This window comes from Cyprinus carpio, chromosome A6, assembly GCF_018340385.1.
Source record: "Cyprinus carpio isolate SPL01 chromosome A6, ASM1834038v1, whole genome shotgun sequence".
In the NCBI taxonomy this organism is placed as follows: Eukaryota; Metazoa; Chordata; class Actinopteri; order Cypriniformes; family Cyprinidae; genus Cyprinus; species Cyprinus carpio.
In genome coordinates, this window is record NC_056577.1 from 19,317,487 (window position 1) to 19,332,732 (window position 15,246).

General features: G+C 37.9%; 2 protein-coding genes across 2 annotated transcripts in view; one reads left to right on the plus strand and one right to left on the minus strand.

Annotated features, from left to right (window-relative positions):
- The first annotated feature begins 39 nt into the window (after nucleotides 1-39).
- si:ch211-201h21.5 (uncharacterized protein LOC555526 homolog) lies at nucleotides 40-4,508 on the plus strand. The gene is made up of 6 exons (XM_042758287.1): nucleotides 40-189; nucleotides 2,053-2,262; nucleotides 2,348-2,527; nucleotides 3,073-3,184; nucleotides 3,366-3,502; nucleotides 3,589-4,508. Exons 2-6 carry the CDS (start codon nucleotides 2,080-2,082, stop codon nucleotides 3,943-3,945), a joined length of 969 nt encoding a protein of 322 aa, XP_042614221.1. The 5' UTR covers nucleotides 40-189; nucleotides 2,053-2,079; the 3' UTR covers nucleotides 3,946-4,508.
- LOC109096299 (transmembrane protein 131-like) overlaps nucleotides 4,504-15,246 on the minus strand; it is a 45,000-nt gene continuing 34,257 nt past the window's right edge. The window contains exons 30-42 of the mRNA XM_042758292.1: nucleotides 14,991-15,176; nucleotides 14,418-14,573; nucleotides 13,840-14,291; nucleotides 13,545-13,726; nucleotides 13,297-13,433; nucleotides 11,891-12,012; nucleotides 11,642-11,794; nucleotides 11,381-11,537; nucleotides 10,383-10,498; nucleotides 10,133-10,220; nucleotides 9,939-10,042; nucleotides 9,710-9,852; nucleotides 4,504-5,552 (exon numbers count right to left, since the gene is read on the minus strand). Coding sequence (XP_042614226.1) covers nucleotides 5,295-5,552; nucleotides 9,710-9,852; nucleotides 9,939-10,042; nucleotides 10,133-10,220; nucleotides 10,383-10,498; nucleotides 11,381-11,537; nucleotides 11,642-11,794; nucleotides 11,891-12,012; nucleotides 13,297-13,433; nucleotides 13,545-13,726; nucleotides 13,840-14,291; nucleotides 14,418-14,573; nucleotides 14,991-15,176 — 2,254 coding nt within the window. The 3' untranslated portion in view covers nucleotides 4,504-5,294. The remainder of the gene's footprint in view (nucleotides 5,553-9,709; nucleotides 9,853-9,938; nucleotides 10,043-10,132; nucleotides 10,221-10,382; nucleotides 10,499-11,380; nucleotides 11,538-11,641; nucleotides 11,795-11,890; nucleotides 12,013-13,296; nucleotides 13,434-13,544; nucleotides 13,727-13,839; nucleotides 14,292-14,417; nucleotides 14,574-14,990; nucleotides 15,177-15,246) is intronic.

Consider the following 15,246-nt stretch of genomic DNA (forward strand, 5'->3'; position numbering starts at 1 on the left):
CAGTATAACATAATATATATAATTTAAAAATGTCTGTATAAAACATGTCATGTTATGGCAGACAGTTTTGTAAATATAGATAGTCTTAAAGATAGTTGCACCTCCTTTGTTGAAATCTTTCAGAGGAAGTAGAGCGTTGTTGTCTTAAAAGTGGACTGAACTGCCAGTCAATGAACTGAACTGGAGCAGGTAAGCAACAGTAAAGTCAGTTTGTGAAATATGGCTAAAAACTGAAGCATGATTTCATGCTGAAACGATTTATTGACACAATATGCTTTTAGAGTAGGCTATGTTTTTAGAAGATTTAGCCTTATTTACATGATCTAAAGTTTGTGTGCGTGCGTGCGTGTGTGTATATATATCGTTTTGGGCAGCTGTTACAGAAAGATTTTTACAATAAATATTCTGATTTGACCTCGAGATTAAATAGCTTCGATATTTGACCACCATTTATGATAATACCCAACAAACAAAGAACGTTCCCCTAACGTTAGTTTTTGGATCCCATTTTTTTTTTTGGGGAACCAAATACTAACGTTCGAAAAACGTTCTTTTTAGGTTAAATTTTTTGTAACCATAAAATAACGTTCCCAGAACGTTGCAGGGTGGTTATTTTTAAAAAATAACTTATACCGAACGTTCCCTTAGGGTTATTCTCAGGTTATTTTTATAACCTTATAAAACTATCTTTCCAATGAAAACGTCGAAGATGTTAATGTGTAATGACCTATACAGCATTTATTAAAATACAGAAATTCGATCAATCAAAACGCTATTTAAATTATAATATTAAGCCAGGTATAAGCGTAGAGTGATAACAGAAATCAAAAATCCGAGGGTTTGTTTAATCTTCATTTACTGCGCGCCTCTGATCTGCACGCGCTTCTTCAGCACGCGCTTTCACCTGTGTTCCACAGAGAGTCGCGCGCTCGCAGAATTTAAAAATTAACGCTCATTTTTCGTTTTACTGGCTAACTCTGTCGTTTATCTATCTCTTTATTGAATGATTACTTAAAATTAATATATTTATCAGAGTAAATATGATTTCGGAGGGATTTAAAATGCTTAACTGAAGAGAACATGATGTTAAGCGAGAGGTTTTTGTTTACGGATCAAAATAAGGTCCCGTATATGTGTGTGTGTGTGTGTGTGTGTGTGAGAATACATGTCTTATTTTGTAAACCATACATTGTGTTGAAGTCATTTTTAATTGGTAGAATAACGTTCTGGGAACCAAAAACTAACGTTGGGGAACGTTATAATAACATTATTGGAACGTAAGATTAACGTTAGAATAACGTTCTGGGAACGTCAAGAAAACTTTACGGGCTAACGTTAACCATAAACAAACCATAAAAAAATAACGTTCTGGGAACCAAAAATCGTTAGCTGGGTAACGTTACTCGGTTCAATTACACGAATGGTTCTTATTTCTGTCAGGAATGCAAAATCAATCGCGAGTTAATGATATTTTGAATAGAATAACGAGAAATAATCCTGTAACGTTACATGTTCAATCGCGTTTGCATCCATTTAACGTTGATCAGTGCTTCGCTACAGAACATACAAACTTTTACCTCAAAAGTGCGCACATTATGTATTCACACGATTACCTCATGTCCTCACATTTCTTTGATCAATCAGAATATAGAACCACTAGCTTCCGGTGTCATTAGCTTCCAGGTTTTTTTAGCTGTATAAAACAGCTGCTTGGTATTGCAAACTGATGTGTCTTACCATATTATTTTAATGAATTGTCTTAATTATGACCGGAATTAACCGGAAGTTTCGCACATTCACAGAAAACGGCTTACTTTGCGTTGAAAAATAAGGTGGTTATTGTGTTTTCAGTTCTTGAAAATGTATACACATCACCCAAATCTTTTACTTGTATCACGTCAAATAATGTGTTATCTTGATTATACATTACTTGCTTTGTCTCACCTTAAGAACAAAAGGTGCAACCAAATACTGAGCTGGTTACAAATGAGCTAGTTACTTATCGCCATTGTTAACCTCCTAACCCTGTATTCCTTCTTGTATATGATTTAGTGGCTTTACCAGACCCATGATTCCAGAATGGCTCAGAAGCTGCTGATAATCGACACAGACTGTGGCATAGATGATGCTCTGGCTATCATAGTTGCTCTCGCAGCTCCTGGTGCGAAGGTGTTGGGCATCACCTGCTGCTTTGGGAACACTGATGTGGATAATGTATGTCAGAATGTGATGCGTGTTTTGACAGTCTGTCAGCAAACCCAGGTCAGTGCAGTTATAACAGTACTAATACTACTGTCAAGATTACATGAATGCTAAGATTGCATTGTATTACATTGTTTGACTTCAGATTCCAGTTTTTAAAGGGTCTGCTGGTCCTCTAATTGGTCATGTGGCAGTATTTAAAGATCACTTTGGCACAGATGGACTTGGAGATGTTCTGGAGAACTCTGAGGTTTGGAAAGGGCAGATACAGAAAGAGCATGCTGTTGATGCTATGATTAGACTGGTGAATGAAAACCAGGGAGAGGTAAGCAATAAACTATTTAATAAGCCTGTTTATTTCTGCAATATTGATTTAAATTGAGTAAAAATAAATATTAAAGAAATTTGATGCACTACAAAGTTTTTTAAGTGTTTAGGAGAAAATTACATAAAGACATCCTAGTACCCTCTTAGAAAACAGCTAAAAATCATATTAATTTATTATTTTAATTCATTCCCTTAACAATCTGAATTATTTAGGAATTAGGGTTCTAAAATTATTACAACAAATTAAAAACCCTGTAATTACAAACAGCTAGTAGTGCAAACCATGTAAACCATGAAGAATATTTAGTTATTGAAACTTCTGGAATTATGAAGTGTAATACTTTTAATGAATATTATTTGTTAATTTAGTATATTACTTACTAGTTTGAAAATGAGCAGCTCTGTTATTACTGCAGAAGTGTAGTCAAAAATGTTGAGAACCACTGGGTTAGAATGTATGTTTGCCTGCTGAATTTTGTGCTGCTATCTTGTTGTTGACAATAGTATGCACTTGCACAGCCCTGTTTGTTTACTCATACACAGGTATCGCTCATAGCTCTTGGTCCACTCACTAACTTGGCTTTGGCTGTTAGATTAGATCCCTCCCTCCCTCAGAAACTCAAGGATCTATACATTATGGGCGGTAACATGGAAGGTAAGTAATTGAGCTGTTGTATAAAAACTGGCCACCTAAAATGGGTGGCAGCAAATTGCACTTTTCATATCAGTGAATATTATGTATTACATAAAAACCAAGGCAGTGCCAAGAACAGCACAGGTCAGGACGGTTTACATAGAGCTGCTTCTCCCCACACTGAACACTGTTCATTCTCCAGGCAAGGGAAATCTGACACCATCTGCGGAGTTTAATTTTTGTATGGACGCTGAATCAGCTTATGTAGTTTTGGAGGAATATACCTGCTCAACACACATCGCAACCTGGGAGTTCATATGCAGAAACAAATTGTCTTGGGTAAAAGCCACCCATCATGAGCAAAAAACATTCTACTGTGAATATATTTTCGGCCTGACTAACTTGTGTGCTTTATATTTTTCCAGGATTGTTTTGAAGAGCTGGTCAATCAGGATACATCAGCTGCTCGATTCATGAAGAAGATAACCTCCAAGTGCTGGGCCTTCTCTAGAGAACCTCGCATCAACAACAAAGAATTGCTCTTTGGGAACGGGTTTGTACCCTACGATGCCTTCGCTGTGGCAGCTTGTGTGGACAGCAGTGTGATTACAGAGCATTTACAGTGTGCCGTACGTGTGGAGGTACAAGGTCTATTGGGACGAGGCATGATGGTTGTGGATGCAGCCAATACACTGAAAAAAGGCAATCTTGCCTCAGTGATGAGGACATGTGACCTCAAAAAGTTCAGCTTGATGCTGAAAGCAGCTTTACAAATAGTGTAGAAATGCCTCTGCAATAGATTTGTATTGCAAGACCTCCATCTTCAAATGTAGCATCCTTTGTACTTTAATGGTGCAACCAATCCTGATCAGTTGAAGCGGTTAGTTCACCCAAAAGCTAATATCATTCCAAACACAGACTCTTGTTCATTTTCAAAACACAAAATAAAACATGAGAGAATTCTATCCCTCCTTTGAAAGTCCAAACAACCAAAACTTTGATGCTTTAAAATGTTATAAAGACATCATAAAAGTAATCCATTCACTGATCAGTTTAAATGTAAGAAAAAGCTGAAATGAACTATTCATCATATAAAGTGATCAGGTCTCTTCTGAAGAATTAGATTAAACTTATTCATTTATATGAATGTTTACAATGTTTGTAACACTGTTTGAATCATCAAACTTTTTATTGTGTGGTCAGAAATATCCTCATTTATGTCTTGAAAATCTAGGTTTAGAATGAGATGGGGTGAGTAAATGATTGTAAATATTTTATTTTTGGGTGAACTATCCCTTCAATCAAGTTTAAATTTAGCTGGAAATAAAATGAGAAGTCAATTTTCCAGCCTGATATGTTTATTTCAACCAATGTGACCAAACATTCACTCTTGAAGTGACGAATGATGCACAGAACACATTTCAGGTTCTTTAAACTCCCTCAAATTAAAAGCCAATTTCAGCAAATGAAACTTTTCACTTTAAGCAGAGGGCAATTAAAATAAAATAAAAATAAAATCTAAATCCTGAGTGCATTTACGATTTGGCTCTGACTCAGAGGGGTTCAAATCAATGTGGTAATTGTAGTCTTGGCAACCACTTACATCTTTCCGAACATTCAATCAACCAACAAGTGTGGCCAGGAAATGCTCTAAAATGAATGAAATCATCTTAAACCAAAATGACAGCATTGTAGGAGTGGGGTTTTACGCAAAGTGCTTATTTTAAGGTTGAGTAACACTGCATCTTGCATTTTAATACAGTAATACTGGACCATATACGTTAACTACAAGGCAGTATTACTCAAAACAGGGAATCTCTAAAATCGTAAAGAAAAACACCCCTACAAGGGCAATGGCTTTAAACCAATGTCTTCAATCTTTTGTTCACTTTGTCAGTTAAAATGGAGCTTAAGGAATTTTTATCATATCCCACTAAAATAAATAGGACTGAATTTTGTGGGGGACTTGTAAATGCAACACTGGGTTTCAGTGGACATTTGTACCATTACAATTCAAAATTTTTTCCAATCATTAAAATGATCTTGACGTACAACATACTGTTCAACCAGGAAGAATAAAATAGTATTAGAAACCACTGCATTTTCTGTTACTCAATGGGGCTGTTCTGTCTCAGATGCTGTTGTTATCAGGGCTGTTAGGCCAGGGCTCCGAATTCCAGCGACTGAGTGAGGGAGACCACCCCATGTTCCAGGGGTTGTAGGTGCGGCCTATGTCGTTGGGGGCAGGTGTGGGTGGTGCAGTGTGGCTGACCAAGTCAGGGACAGCGGAGGAAGTAGGAGGGTTGAAGGAGTGCAGGGTGGAGTCATTGCCAGTGGACCAGATGGACCTGCTGAAGGACCAGGGACTGTGCGCACTCCCCAAAATGGACTAAAAACAAGCAGAAAGAGATAGATGATCTCATAACCTGTAAAACTACCTTTAAATACAGTCAGGGGTAATCTGAAACATGTTAAGTATCTGGCTTAGGGATATACATAAACACTACTGTTCAAAAGTTTGGAGTCAGTAAGATTGTTATGCTTTGTTTTTGAGAGGTCTCTTATTCTCACCAAGGCTGCATTTATTTGATCAAAAATACAAAGTAATACTGTAATATTGTTTAGCAGAGCAGTTTGCAAGCAAAACACAGACAGCAATACTGATGTGGTGAGGTTACAGGTATAAGTTTGTAGAATATTTTACAACGGAATATAAAATTCAGAAAAGCAGCATTTAAAATAGAAATCTTTTGTAACATTATAAATGTCTTTACTGTCACTTTATTAATCTGATGCATGCTTGCTGAGTAGAAGTATTTGAAATGTAGTATATTTACAGTAATGCTTCAAGATTCATCTGAAAAATTATATATATATATATATATGTAAAAAAGGTGTCACTGTGATTTCTGACTGCACGGTCAAACCGCTGCCGGAAAGAGCATCAAAATTCAAGATTCGTGGACGCGCTGACGTAGATCGAATGTTTGTTCTTCTAAACTTTATTTAAAGGAGCCGCAAAGCAAACAAGCATGTTGATCTTGTGCAGACTGACCACAAGTAGAGTACAAATTTACCTCATGAAATATTTTAAATGTGAAGGTAAGAAATGGATAGATGGAAAGAACTTATAGTTACATGTTTGCTAACAAAAAACAATTAAAAGCCATTTGTGTGGTGTGGCTTGTGTTCATGGTTAAGTGTGAGTCTAATTTCAAGGAGACGTTTACTAGCCTTGGTCTTTAGTTAACATTAATTTGTACCCAGCCTACATTAAAAATGGTCCTGGTTGAAGTGTATCCTTAATGCAATTGTTCAAAAACTTGTCATATTAAAACAAATAAATTTAATTCCAAATTAAAAAACTATGGAGGTAAATCAGTAGCTAAACTCGAGAGGTTGGACATCTGAATGTGAGAACTTGTCATATTAACATTCGTATTTGTAAGTTGAAATTTACACTCACAGCTCTGATGTGAAAAGCTGAATCTTTCAATTTGCACACACAGACAATGATCAAACACCCGTGTTTTTGAATTGGAAGTTGGAGATTAATAGTCACAAATGTGTAAAATGACATACACAAATGTTTACGACATATTTACTTTTGCACTTTACTTCAGTTTCGCTGCACAACGTCAAGTCGGCACTTACAACCTCTCAGATCTGGCAGTACGAGTTCAAATCCTAGCGCTCTGACTTTTGCTACTCTTTTTGCAGTATTCCTGTTGCAAAACTCACTTGTGCACTTGTATATGCAGACGTGAGAGCGCAGAGCAAGGGGCGGGGCTTTGGTGCGAATGAAGACATTTAATTGGTCGATGCCTGACCAATGAACAATGCCAGCCATCGCGACTTGTCAAGAAAGAAATTTGTGTTTTATTTTATGCATATGTATCAGTTATTTGTAAAACACTGCAAACTATTTTCACTTGAATATCCTTAGCTTTTACAGGATTTTACGACACTGCATTCATTTTGTCATTCACGTATTATCTGGTAGACAAATAATGCAACATCTTTCATATGTATATCCCACTGCATATCGCTGTACCAGAATTGCAACATAACTCTGTTGTTTTTATTATTTTTATGATTTGTATTCATATGTATATCCCACTGCATATTGCAGAGTAAGCTGAGAAACCAGAGCAGCTGAGAAACAGTTGTGACATGCTTTGATCTCACCGCCACGCGGTCATGTGGAGCTATCAATAGTACTAAACATCTCGCGCTGTCAATCTATTTGAATGGGATTAATCAGGACAGACAGCGGTTTCACTATATTTGCAGCGATTTTTAATTATTAACACAATGTACATTGATTGTGCATGGCTGACTACGCTTTACAATAGCATTTTATTCTGGAGATGAAACAGTATTATATTCGCATTTGCATACTCCTTAGCAGTCAAATGTGATCAAACACCTTAAGTGGAACTTTTAACCAATAAAATAACTGTACTACATAGCTCTTACATAGCTCTTACTTAGCTCAGTCCTGTTTAGTTAATTTGAAGAGATTATGATACTAAATAATATGCGCAATAATTATGATCCATGAATGACCATTTAAAATATAACAATTTCTAATATGCTTATTATTTATATTACAATAAGTGTAATATTTAGGGTTAAAATAGAGAAAATGTTTTTAAATTCCAGTGCAAAGAGGCAAATTAGAGGCATTTGGTGTCCAGAAAGATAATATTCATATGTAATGCCATTGTTTAACCACTAGATGGCCATATTGATGTTTAATAAATAGATGTATTTAGCTCTACTCTAGTTGCTCAAAACAGTATTGCTGGTCATAACTGCTTATTTTTTAGGTTTTGCTTTTTATTGTACATTTAGACATTATCAAACATGTTTATCTACCAGATAATACCTGAATGACAAAATGAATGCAGTGTCTTAAAATCCTGTAAAAGCTAAGGATATTCAGTGAAAATAGTTTGCAGTGTTTTACAAATAACTGATACATATGCATGAAATAAAACACATTTCTTTCTTGGCATGTCGCGGTGGCTGGCGTTGTTCATTGGTCAGGCATCGACCAATAAAATGTCTTCATTCGCACCAAAGCCCCGCCCCTGGCTCTGCGCTCTCACATCTGCATATACAAGTGCACAAGTGAGTTTTGCAACAGGAATACTGCAAAAAGAGTAGCAAAAGTCAGAGCGCTAGGATTTGAACTCGTACTGCCAGATCTGAGAGGTTGTAAGTGCCGACTTGACGTTGTGCAGCGAAACTGAAGTAAAGTGCAAAAGTAAATATGTCGTAAACATTTGTGTGTCATTTTACACATTTGTGACTATTAATCTACAACTTTCAATTCAAAACACGGGTGTTTGATCATTGTCTGTGTGTGCAAATTGAAAGATTCAGCTTTTCACATCAGAGCTGTGAGTGTAAATTTCAACTTACAAATACGAATGTTAATATGACAAGTTCTCACATTCAGATGTCCAACCTCTCGAGTTTAGCTACTGATTTACCTCCATAAAAAACAAGCATTCTTGCGCAAAAATGTTGCCTATAAATACTGTTGCGCGCCTTCTTATCAAATTCACATCACTACGGATGAAGTTGTTGCTCTACCTTGGTCCACACATCATTTTTTATTTATGTTCATGTACGCAAACAGGGAAACATCGTAAATTATTGGGAAACCCGCCACAGCAATGATCAACCTCTCCTCCATTTTGCTTGGGAACTAATGTGTTCTGAACCAAAGTTTACACGACTGTATTCTCTGGAATCCTCTCCACTTTGACGCTCTTACTGGCGGTGGTGTGAACACACGGTCAGATACTCCATGATCTTAGTGTCAAGGCCGGGACACAACAAGCCAACATCAAAGAACTATCGGCGACGAAAGCCGACGGTGTTGTCGCCTCATGTCGGCAGCGTTGGACCAAAAAGCTGCACTCGAACACACCACACAGACTACAGCCGACGGCAAACTAACACGTGCATTCTGCGCATGAGTGAGATGAATTAATGGTCTATATCAGCAGCTATCATTACTATATATTAGTCATTCAAAAGGATAAACCGAAACAAAGATATACGAAAATGTAATACGAAATGTAAACAAAGCAGCGCTTGCTTACCATTTTGAATATCGGTAACATTGATAACTTTATTCATTTTAAGCGGCTCATGTTATGAAAACATTCATGTATTAGAATGATTGGGAAAGATCACGTAACATTTAAACAGCCTTCTGTTGGTACTGCTTCATTTACGTGCTTGTTTTCATTACTTTCGCTTTAATTCTCGGGCGCTGACTCTTTTGCTAAACTAAAAATCCAATCAGAGCTCTCACTAGCGCCAAAGGTTTGACATGTTGAATCGGGCAAACTGCCGCCGACGAGTGGAACAAACCAACCAAACAAGCCGGACCATTGCTCGCCGTCTGCCTGACGTTGTCCAATGGCCGACCGTCGGCTTGGTGTGTCCCAGCCTTTAATGTTCTCTTTGGGATCTCAGGTGTCCATCTGGATGAGACATGAAAATGTGACAAGTAAGAGATCTTACAGTTGTTGGAGTTGCAGGAGATCCAGTGCTGGTAGCCCAAGAATTACTAGGCTCAGTATCCCAGATGGATGGGGATACTGGAGTGTAGTCAGGCCAACTCTGCTGGGGCTCTGAACTTTTGGGAACAGTCATGCCTCTGAAAACTAATGCAGAGAATAACCACAATATTGGATACACTGGATGCCATTTCATTTTAAAATGTAGCATTTTATTTTAACATTTTGCATACCTCCAGAAAGATTAAGTGGGTTGTTGGGTCCAAAAGCAGAGAAAGCATTAACCGGTCCAAAACTGGGGGTGCTGGTGGTCTCTTTTGGGCTCCACAGTCCAGAGCTAAAAGATGCATTATGACACTATAAATATAAATGTAAAAACAGATAAGGAAAAAGGGTTAAGTAATTTTTCATTATGAAGCCACTGAACCTGTCAGATCCATCACTCTCCACTGACGTCATGTGAGACAGTGTGACCTTCCCCAGACTGTCAGCTTTACTAGCTGAGCCACTGCCACCTGTAAAAACAAGAGCATACCACTTGTATTACATTTATGTGTAAATCTGTGGCACTTAAAGAAAATGTGTTAAAATAATGGTGATCAGTAAAGACCTCAAATTTCCTGTTCATGCACCGCTACAAGTTTATCCATATCTTTCTATTTAACAGGCAAACTCACCAGGGCTTTTGTCATAGCCGGCAGCTACAGCTGCAAAGGTTGGATTTCCATTTTGACCAGGCAGAGAGACCGACTTGGTGAGCTTATTCCCTGGAGCCTTCTTTAAAGTAGCCTCGCTATAGCAAATATACAAGAAAAACAAACATCACAGATTTCCCACACAAACATGATAAAACCAGGAAATTTCTTGATGCCAATAACCCAAATGCAGGTTCTAAAACTAACATTTTGCCACACTGTCCAATGACCAGTGACTTGGGAAAATGTATATATATATTTACATAAATATTTTGTAATGTTCATGAAATTGTATGTTCGTTATTTTATACAAATATATCTAATTGCAATTATTATTATTATTATTAATTATAATAATTTTGTTTATTAATAAAAAATCCAAATGAATATCAAAGAAATATCACTATAATACTACTGAACTGTTAAGTATTAACAGTTAAATTACAATACTAATATTTACGGTAGTTTTTTTCTTTGATTTTTTAAGTTAAACCTTTGCTTTTATTTTGGCAAAAAACAGCAGGGAAACACTCTTTTGAAATGCTTCTCTTTTGTTGACAGATTTATAAACACTTCACACTTATCACAAATATGGGAAGATGCTTGTTGAAGATGTTGCAGTTTCAGTCACATATATAAGCGACTCAGCACTTGCAGAAACAGTCTGTGTGGAGCAGCATTTACTGCGAAGCAGCATTACTCACATGAAAAGATCACAGCTTTGAAACACCCAGCGCATCAGATTACATATTTATTTAATTATAACAGTTTTTGCAATCTGATTTTTGTGCTAAAAAATGCTGCGTTCTGAGGCAATATTAGAATTAATGAAAAAATAATTACTGACCAACTGGTGAGTAACATTTCAAATACTCACCAATTTTTATTCACATTTGGCACTAGCCAAGTGTTATTTTAGGCCCTAACCAAAAGTGTTCTATGATTTTGTGCACTTTAAAGCACACGCCCATTAATGTTACCAGCTGGTGTGGGGCACACTGCCGTAGCTTCCACGAAGTACCAGGCTAGGGGAGGTCGGGGGTGGTGTACAGGTTCTGGTCATTACTGAACTGGAGCCTTTCAGGAAGGGGTCTGCATGCATGGTCTGCATAGATATCTGCTGAAGACTGTCTGCTGCTAATAAAACATGACACAAATATTTAGATACTTATATAAGAGTACATAAAGTAGCGAACTGACTCCTAATGGAGTCCAGCTTATGCTTCCAACTCATTGCTTACGGTTGTCAGTTTTGTTGAGAGGAACATCCCATTCTGGTGGGGGGGAGTCTTTCTCTCCTTCTGATCCGCTGCTATGACCCAGTTCCTGCATGGAGCCATTGACTATAAACTTTCCAAGTGGAGCTGGCCGGTCATCACTTATCTTCCCACTGACTACTCAGGCAGACAGAATAAAAGGAGTTTCAAAATGGTTTTCAGAGTTAACAAAGATTCAAATGTTGGGTGGAAAAGCTGAAATCTGACATTTACTTTTGCTCAGAGCTCGTGGTTTGGGGACACTGTGAATTCCTGTATTGGCAAGGGTTTTGGTGAAGGTCTTGCGCTGCTTATCCTGTTTTTCCAGGGGAGTGACGTAAGGGAGTTCTAGAGAACTGTATAAAAAAAAAAAGACACTGATATTAAACTAAGATTCAAAAGCCGCGTTTCCACCGCTGGAACTTTACCCAGGAACTAGGGACTTTGGGCTGGTACTCGGTGTGTTTCCACCGCAGGAACCAAAATAAAAATAAAGTTAAAAAAAAAAAAACCACAAACACAAAGTCCATGATCTAGAACTATTACCAAATTCAAAGGTTCTGAACTTTCGGGGGCAGGACTTGGGCGCTAAACATGCAGATTGGTTGAGTTCACGCAGCATTGTGATTTCAACCACCATTTATTCTGATAATTTTCAAAATATTACTTCATTTCAAATCACTCCCATGGCACACCGACCGGTCCGCACAGCCTAAACAAGCCTAAACACACAATTAACAGTGGTGGACGTTGCATTGCTATTGATGTTCATTTCAAAAATGGTGGTCAAAGTTTCTGTTCATCTTGTTGGTCCTAGTAATCCCGCCCCTGAAGCAAGCGGTTCTTACTTCTACACCAGCAAAGTTTTGGTGCTACTTACAAACCACTTTTTCCTGGTTCAGAGCTGGTGCTTTGGGTGTCGAAAGAAAGAACCGATTTAAAACTAGGTTCTGGCACCGAACCAGCACTCAAACTGCTTTGGTTGAAAAGGGGTATCAAAAAACGAACGGGTGTGCTGCATTTTCATTTGGAGTCCAATTTAGCATTTCAAAATAGCTCAACAGCGTGAATTTCCCGTCTCTTACTAGCTGTTGAACTCCGACAAACTGCCATTGGTCCATGATGTTTACATAATAGGTGGGTGTGCTCTGGAGCTCCACTTTATTTGATGTCAAATTTATTCTTTACTGAATGCACTGGAAATATACTGTATAGTTGAAATTGAAGATGTAATTAAAATTCTTATTCCTGAAATTGAAATTTGTGACACTGACTCCTATTTTTCCTGTTTAATACCATAAAGTAGTTTTGAAGCCATTTTTATTGAAGCGTCATACAAGTAAACAGGACTTGACTGGAGTACTGAATTGCGGAGCTGCTGAAAACATATCCACATCCCTATGATCACATGCTTTCCTAACTGCTCTTTTCTCACTGCTGTTATTATTGTCACTGCTGTCGTTATTGTGGTGTGTTTGTTGTATATTGAGAGGATTGCGTGCAGCACATATTTAAATATTCATCTAAGCACAGCCCCCAGCAGAATGGCACATGACAATGCAGACATATCCAACCAATGAGTATCAGGGCCTAGTGACAGAAATAACACGTCACCTTCAATGGCAGAGGTCTGAACAAACCTGGATTTTTCCACTTGGTTCTCCTTCTTTGTGGCTGGTTGTTTTTTAGTTTTTGGTTTAGTAGGGGAGGGAGTAATTTCTTCTCTTTCTTTTCCACCGTCCACTGACACTGATTTTCCTTTCACTTTCACTGGCTCCTGGTTAATAAGACAAATTGTAATCAAAGAGTGCATTTAGAATGTTCATTTTAGAGCAAGTTTGTTTTGGGAATTGCTCTGGTGGGTCTAGTATGTTTCACATGTATGTACCTCTTTAATATTGGCCTCCATGTCTGGGTTAGAGGTCTCTGTGGTAGTAGAAGAGCTGTCATCATTGTCTGCCAGTGGCTCTTTTAAATCTTCTTGAGTCTTTCCCTTTGATTTCCTCTCTTTCTCCTCTTTCTTTTTAAGAGCTTTTGTTTTATTCTTTACTTTCCCTTTTGATTCAGACACTGAAAAATAAAAGTAAATTAACAAATTATATTGTGCATTAGCAAATTACACTGTCCTCTAGGACAAACACCTGGCATGATAAATTAATGTATATTCCGTTGATATATATTACCTTTGTTTTGTGAAGACTGTTGTGAATTGTGTTCTGAAGACACAATGGCAGGAGACTCAGGCCTGTCAAGGTCTTTATCCATAGCTGCCAGAAGTCGGCTGTAATCCTGCTCCTCTGTACTGTTGGCCCTTGTGCTGTTGGATTGTGAAGGTCCTGAGCTCGGGAGGTCCTCCAGGAGGCCTGAGCTCTGCTGCTGCTGTTTGGAACTCCGGGCTCTTCGATTAGTCAGCTGACTGAGTCCTTGGCCACTATCTTTATTGAGTGGAAAGCTGGAGGAGTGTTGCATAGATCCAGAGCGGCCTGAACCAGATCTGGGCTTGCTGTCTGGCAGAATACCGTTGCTGTTGGAACTGGAGTGTGGACCACCCTGCCGACCCCCAGCCCGCCCACCACCGCTCGATCCGTACATTCCTCTTGCTGAGTTCTGGTTTGAGTCAGCAAAATCATTCAAGCTGCAACAGATCAAATGCATTTCGTAAAACTTCTTACATATAATGTGGATTAAAGAAGAGAGAAACAAAAATGAAATATCACTTCATCAAAAATTAAGGATATAAAACTTAAATATCCTCACTCACTTAGCATCACTTTGAATTCGTACAATTTCCCTGAGATCAAATGGTTTTCCAGTCTCCATGGGAGAGTTGGATTCCACAGACAGACGTCGTTTGAAAGGCTCCCATATTCCCTGGGCCTCTAGATAGGCAGTAGCGATGACCAGCAGGAACATGGAGCTAGAGAAATATCAGACTGTTAATCATCCACCGAGAGAGAGAGAGAAGTACTTTATTAATATCATGTGTTTAAAACATATAGCAGTATTATGCATTAAAAAGAATTAGCAAAATATTACTAATACATTACAAACCCAACGCACAATTTACATAATATACATCTATATCAATAACAAATCTATAGCATTTCTTTAACGTGACTGTCTTTAGTCTAGTTTTTTATTTATTTGTTTTATTTTACAGAAGGAAAACCCCTAAAACTGCAAAAAGCAGTGTGAATAGTGAATTATAAACATCAGATTCAAACAATATATAAGAATTGTGTGTAAACAACGGCATAGTTTTGGTTGTGTAATGTATACAAGACAGATTTTAGGCTTTCTTAGCCGTCAGGTGATCAGATATGAGAAATCAGACCTCATAATGAGGGAGACGATGATGTAGAGCTCAAGCTCCCAGCTGGGTCGAGGAAGGGTCTCAGCACACACTGCCAGCATGTGATATGGCAATGATGCATTCAGCACAAAGGCAAACACTGAACCCCCCGCAGTCACCAACTTCAGCTCCCGGATCACTCTGGATGATGTGAAATCTGGTGTAAACCTGCGTGAATTCACAAGATTCAGTTAATCACCTTACTCCAACAGTTCCTCATGACTGAACAATAAGGCAT

Bases quoted from the DNA above. Each gene is read 5' to 3' on its own strand.
- si:ch211-201h21.5 (XM_042758287.1), top strand. From the start codon at position 2,080: ATGGCTCAGAAGCTGCTGATAATCGACACAGACTGTGGCATAGATGAT. The intron at 2,263-2,347 runs GTCAGTGCAGTT...GTTTGACTTCAG, and splicing joins CAGTCTGTCAGCAAACCCAG to ATTCCAGTTTTTAAAGGGTC. The intron at 3,503-3,588 runs GTAAAAGCCACC...ATATTTTTCCAG, and splicing joins GCAGAAACAAATTGTCTTGG to GATTGTTTTGAAGAGCTGGT.